We start from the raw sequence: 6,992 nt of genomic DNA on the forward strand, positions 1-6,992 counted from the left end.
AACTAATCAACTCAAATGATGTCGCTCAGTGCGTGGCCACCTCACTCAAAGCGATCGCTCATTAACGTCGCTCGAGAGAGCGTCGCTCAGTCGCTCATCGCTCAATGCGTGGCCGAAGCCTTACGCGAACAATATTTTTTACTGTCCGGAAATGTTAGAGTTAATTAAAAAAAAGTATATTGTATATGTTCCCTTCTGGACTAATATTATTGAAATATTTATTGATTGATCTGACAAAAGACCAAGCAATGAGCCAATTGAATCGTTTTTTAAAGTAATTAAGCATTATATTATTAAATCGAACAATAAGAAGGGGTTAAAATTGGGCCGCTTTATTCGGAAAATGAAGCCGCTTCAAGTTTTTCTCCCTTCACACAACCAACTAACAAACGTAAATATCATTAAACCAACAACTAATAAAAAAATAGTTTTAGACCCCTTCGGGGATTCAGGGAAAACTTCTTATTGAAATATACCAATTTGGTATTTCTCATTACAAAAGATTCTTGAACAACCGTGAACTGGTCACACTAAAAGTGTTTCGCTCTCTGCTCTTTAATTTGTGAGCAGTTCATTAACACACACACACATAGAGAGAGAAAAAACCCAGTTAAGCTCGAGTTGTTGAGCTGATGAACTCAATGAAGGCATTAAAAAAAATGTCCAAGCAGTTTGGCTTGGCTTTAAAATTGCATCTGCAAATTGCAATTGTGCAAAAATTGTGCTGCAAAGCTGGAGACAAAGTTTTTCTTCTTAAGCGAAGGTGTTTTTCTTTTTTCGAAAGTGATGTTTGTGTGTGCGTGGGCAGTGTGAATTTTTTTTTTGACTTGGCCGTGCTTCCTACCATTCCATTCGCCGATGTTCGGGTTAAGCCGATGCGTCCAGCGGCCTTTTGGAGACCTATCCCATCGTCGCTGCCACCTCTCTAAGCATTCTTGTCGTCCTGCATTACGAACAGTTCGTGTTTCGGCGCGGCTGTGGTACCGGGAACGCAGCTGCCGATAAGTAGCAGCTCGCTCTCTAGCCATTTCCACAAACGGAGGTACTCCAGCGATGACAAAAGCTGCGTCCTCAGAAATTGTGCGAAATCCACTAATAATGGGGATGGCACTCTTTCTGAACGTTGCCTCCAGCCCTTGGCAGTAACTCCTGGTGTCCAGTGCTCGTACCCATACTGGTGCCGCGAACAGTGCGATGGATCGCATGGCACCCGCAATCAGAGATCGTCGCAATTGTTTTGGGCCTCCAGTATTCACCATGAGCCTTGAGAGAAGCCGGTTCAGGCCTGCAGCTTTATTGCTCGACGCTTCCAGGTGCTCTCGAAAGCTGAGCCTTGTATCGATCCATACTCCCAGATACTTTATCGCTCTTTTGGACGTAATAGTGGTGCATCCAACCGAAATTTTCGCAACTTCGACACTTTTTCGGCTGCTGATCAGCACGGCTTCAGTTTTGTGCGGCGCAAAGTGCCAGCCCAACTGAAACAAGCCACTGCTGGATGGTAGCGATTGCTTGGTTGCACACACTCTATATTCGATATTGTTCGATCTAATGATTTCCCTTTTTCCTTTCGTATTTTTGTCAGCATCCAAGCATTGCAAATCTATGAAATAGTTTAGAGCTTTATATTTTCGATAGCATTTCATGGGTAATTCCATGGCGAAATTTGTCACGTGCGAGACTTTTTACAGTGCACTGCAGTGAAAATAAAATAAACTGAAACAATTTTAAAAATATTTGAATGTTATTCTTAAAGCTTTAGATCTTCATCTGTTTTACGATAAAATATTGTGCGTACGAATTGGTTAATTTTTGCCATTATCACAACAGAAAACAAAACAGAAAGAAAATTCCAAAACCATGCTTAGCTCTAATTAAAGTACTTTCAAAATAGTTTTCAGTTTATGTTATTTTCAATGTAAAGAGTCTCGCACGAGACAAATTCCGTCATCGAATTACCCATATTAAAAAAAAAAAGTAAGCAAGTAAGAAAGCTACAGTCGAGTGTGGTCAACTGACAACTCAAAATAGACTGGTATTAATTTCAAGATATACCAAATACATACATAGGTAAATATCGTAATAATACTAAAAATATACCACTGTCTATATTTGGTATATTGATACAATACTAAATTCAAAATATACCATCGAGTGCAGAGGTATTATTCTTAAAATATATGAAATTAATATACCACAAAAATACTAAAAATATACCAAACGATAACCGAAACAGCATGCAAAGCAATGTGTTTGCATGTATATACATATGTATGTATGTATAAGAACACTTGCTATAGAAACGTTGCGCATGCGAGCAACCTAAATGCAAAGTATGTGTATGTGCATATGATCTATGCAAAATTATTAAAACTGACATGCAATTATGCATTTGGTACAAAAAACACCGAAATGCTTGCACACTACACAGTAGCAAAAATCGGATTTTGTGTTCATATATGTATATTGTACACAATATATTTAATTTTAATTAGTTCACTTTGCACTTTCATTTCACTTTAACTTGCACTTGGATTTTTAGAGAACACACATGCATATATATGTACGTACGTGATTGGCGATAAAAATAATAATATTGTAACTTCAATAATAATTAAATTAAATACGAATAAATATCGCGGAAAGCAGATATTTAAAAAAAAATTCAGCTACGGTAATGGAAAAAGCTCGTTCGGAGAAAATTGGCAAATTTTTCAAATTTATTTTTGCCGAACGACCGTGTGGAAAGCAGAGAAAAAGAAACGGTTTGATATTTATCTTGCGGATTGCTATTAAGAAGTAAACTGTGGACACGCGTTTTATTTTTATACCCGCTACCCATAGCGTAGAAGAGTATTTATAACTTTATGCCGGCAGGAAATGTATGTAACAGGTAGAAGGAGGAAATATCCGACCCTATAAAGTATATATATTCTTGATCAGCGTCAACAGCCGAGACGATATTGTCATGTCCGTCTGTCTGCCCGTCTTTTATAGTCTCTGTCCTAGATCTCAGAGACTATAAGAGATAAAGATATAATTTTTTTCGATATTACTTGGTATTTTTGCACGCAGATCAGGTTTGTTACAAAGTTTTGACTCGCCCACTTTCGCCACCGCAAATTGACAAAACTTGAATAACAAGCGTAATTTTTTTATTCAAAATGGTTAGTGGATATCTCGAGCAGACTCGAATGTAGCTTTCTTGTTTTTCCATGTTCTTTGCATGCTCAGCTCAAAAGTATGCAATCTTATTTCGTTCTCCAATGACAAATGCAGGTTTGTTTACATAAATGAAATATGTAAACAATAAATTTTACATTTTCGCCTGATGTAATTCTCAAGTGGTTCTAGAATTTCAAACAAGGAATGGCTTGTAACGGCCGAAAGTTGAGCTACGATTTGTGAGCTTGGTGGCAACTCTGGAGCGTAACTATCTATATATTGGCAATCATTTTGAATAATTATAAAACTATGAACATATGTATATTAGAGCATAATTGAAGAGCTATATTATAACTGCAACTCTTCTTCATTTACATACATACTTACATATACATATAACAACTTTAACTCAATACCAATAAAACAGAAAAAACACAAATGAAAATTTTGTTCTCGAAATATTTGTCTAAATTAAAAAAATATATAAAATATATGTATATAATTAAATGTTCGCGGTTCACGAACAGTAAAAAAAATAAATATTTTCGTGGTAGACTACTTTATTGTTATTTATAAGTTCGCGGGCTACGCGTCTTAGGCGAGGAAACTTCTTACTACGACTTAAAGCTAACATACGTGTGATGTTTGGTGTTTGTGTTAGTGCATTAATGCTGAGTCCTCAAGTTGCAAGTGGACAAATTTTAATTGACTTTGGACTTTTGAAAGTGGCATGATTGCAAATGTAATAGGATCTTTCTGTTTGTGACAATTGGTCGCCCTCGCAAGTGTACACACTTGTGTCTCGCGGGTGGTTGTTCTTCGTGCAATCGATCATTTTAGACACTCTTGACGAAATGCTCAGACACTCGCGAGTGTTTTGCTCAGACACTCGCGAGTGTTTGATCAGACACTCGCGAGTGTCTGAGCAAATACTCGGGTGTTTTTTCCCCCACCCCTATTGATGCTTGTGTGTGTCGCGGCTCGCGGGTAGATTTTATGACTTTTGACTTCTTTGAATGATTTTTGGGTGTTTTTTTACTTTGACAAATGGTCAAATAAAATATCAGGTGGTTTTTCCTGAAATTTATTTTTTACATTCTTATTATAAGCATAAAAATAAAACAGATTAGTTGTATTTTTACTTGTTTTGTTCCTTATCAATATATAAAAATTCTTTAAAATTAAAATTTAATTTTTATTTATTATATAAGACATCAAATAAATACACTACACAAAGCCAAAAAATAGTTTTCGAATTTAAACTCGCGACGAAACTTTCGTCATGTTTCGAAATTTTATCTATAGCGGCGACTCGCAGATAAAATGCGATGACGTAAAACAAATTATAAAGCTACTCGAGTTCGGACATAAATATCTTGTGAGCAGCATTAAGGACGCCTGCGTAATCGAACTTCTGGCCATATATCAATGCTCGCACGTACTTTCGTGTTCCTCATTATTTATTGAAGTCAATTCATATCTTAAAGGGGAAGCAAGAGAAATAGTCAACCAGGCGAACATTTTTGATTTTCCAGTGCACACATTCAAGAATTTAATTATAGTTCTTAAGGGATGTATTCCCGAGCTGGACCGCTTTCAACTTATTGAAAAATACCTTAATTTGAATGATAAACCCGAAATTCAATCCCATAAAGAATTATTTCTTGACTTAATCTCTTTTGAAAAGTTCACACCTAAAAATTTCTATAATGGACATTACGAAAGTTGCGGGCTCCACGTCTGTTAGCTTAATCTCTCCAGTCGTTCCCTCGGTAAAGTTTCCATAGCACATGCGCTCAAAGACTTCGGACGCACACGAGAAGATCAATTTATGGCCTAAATAGACCTTATCATTGATGATAAATTTACAATCGGTGTTACGCTCAGAATCCAGAATTGCAGTCAACGCTTTTCCAAGCCTGAAACAATTCTTTGTTGAATACAAGTTTGCGAAAAATAGTTCAACGAAAGTACTCACCAATTCATAGTTTTAGTTTTTATTTTCTTCAGAACACAAAATCTATGATGTTTAATTGATTTAATTTGATGTACAAAATATCAGTAAAAAAAATTGAAACAAATTTGCTCTCTTCTTATACACACAAAAGCACGACTGAGCTCCAATGTGACTGAGTTCAATATTCTGGAAACTATGTAAAGGCCGCCTCAAACAAATTTGCCTACTATGATCAAGAATAAACAAAAGGGCGTCACAATATGTACATACATATATGATTTTAGAAGTCTAATAGAACCTCATCAACATTTGAACAAGTAAGAAAGCACCCTCGACTGTGAGATACCCGCTACCCATTTTGAATAAAAACAAAATATACTCTCAAAATATTAAATAGAAAAATGCACGTATTCTCGATCGGGATTTGAACTTGAGCACCACCGACCGGGTGGTAAAAAAAAAAAGTTTGTACCAGACATCGTCACGGGTGGCAAATTTCGACACTCGACTCACACCCGTACTTTTAAGAGTGCGAGTGCTACTCGTGCACTCGCAAACCGAGTGAGAGATACACACTCATTCAAAATCATGCGAGTGCACAGTGGGCGATTTGGTCCCGCTAGCGGCATTTAATTCAAATTTAAAAATCCGTTAATATTTTTTCACATATCGATAGCAGATGCTTTGATTAGATTTTTAAAAAGCTTTTTGAAAGCTCTACGATCAGCTGATCATTAGCTGTGATCGGTCAAACACACCATATGATTTCGCAAAGAGCTTTACACAATTTTTTCTCTTTGCGCGCATGGAATTTGAGTTCCTCGGAAATTTATAATTTTTGGTGAATTTGTTAGAAGTTTGGTTTTTTATAATATTCAAGGTATGTATTTTCAAAAAAATCAATGTTTGTGACCGGTCTATAAATGTGTAGCTCATAAAACGTAGTGGTAATTCAGTGTATTAACAACTAGCCCGGATTAGCGTACACCTGTCTTTCGTGGAGTAGAACTTAATTTGTTCAACTAAGTCCAGTCTAACTCCTTTATTAGCCGAAAGTGTGAATCAGTGGCGTCCAAAAATGTGTAATATCAACTGCTATTATCTGCTAGCCTTGAAACTATGGTACTTTTTAGACACAGTGTTAGTACCAAAAAGGGATCTTTTTTTAGTATTGCACTCAGAAGTCATCCCATTTTTTTTCCATCATCCCATCATTTTTTAGATAAAGTTTATATATGAAATATGTTAATTGAAGTTCAAATAAATAAAAATAAAACAAAATTTTAAATTAAAAAAAAATATTTTTTAAATTAAAAAAAAATTTAAAAAAAATTTTAAAAAAAAATTGTTTAACTTAAAAAATTCTATGATTTTTTTCTGATCAGTGAAAAAAAAACCGACTGAAGATATCTATTTTAGTTTAGAAGTTTTTAATTAAATGCGCTAGCGGGACCAAATCGCCCACTGTGGAGTGCTGCGAGTATGAGTCATTGTCATACTCGAGCCTTTCTTGCACTCGCCTATTCGGCACCCGATCATTTTAGGCACTCGCTTGTACACACTTGTGTCTCGCGGGTGGTTGTTCTTCGTGCAACCGATCATTTTAGACACTCTTGACGAAATGCTCTGACACTCGCGAGTGTTTTGCTCAGACACTCGCGAGTGTTTGATCAGACACTCGCGAGTGTCTGAGCAAATACTCGGGTGTTTTTCCCCCCACCCCTATTGATGCTTGTGTGTCGCGGCTCGCGGGTAGATTTTATGACTTTTGACTTCTTTGAATGATTTTTGGGTGTTTTTTTTACTTTGACAAATGGTCAAATAAAAATATCAGGTGGTTTTTCCTGAAATTTATTTTTTACATTCTTAT

General features: G+C 36.1%; 1 protein-coding gene across 1 annotated transcript; it reads right to left on the minus strand.

Annotated features, from left to right (window-relative positions):
- Window positions 1-4,738: 4,738 nt before the first annotated feature.
- LOC127566257 (uncharacterized) lies at window positions 4,739-5,311 on the minus strand. The gene is made up of 2 exons (XM_052008281.1): window positions 5,144-5,311; window positions 4,739-5,084 (listed from the first exon to the last, which is right to left on the minus strand). Exons 1-2 carry the CDS (start codon window positions 5,149-5,151, stop codon window positions 4,835-4,837), a joined length of 258 nt encoding a protein of 85 aa, XP_051864241.1. The 5' UTR covers window positions 5,152-5,311; the 3' UTR covers window positions 4,739-4,834.
- Window positions 5,312-6,992: the final 1,681 nt, after the last annotated feature.

The sequence above is a fragment of the Drosophila albomicans genome, unplaced genomic scaffold, assembly GCF_009650485.2.
Source record: "Drosophila albomicans strain 15112-1751.03 unplaced genomic scaffold, ASM965048v2 utg000092l_pilon, whole genome shotgun sequence".
Taxonomy (NCBI): Eukaryota; Metazoa; Arthropoda; class Insecta; order Diptera; family Drosophilidae; genus Drosophila; species Drosophila albomicans.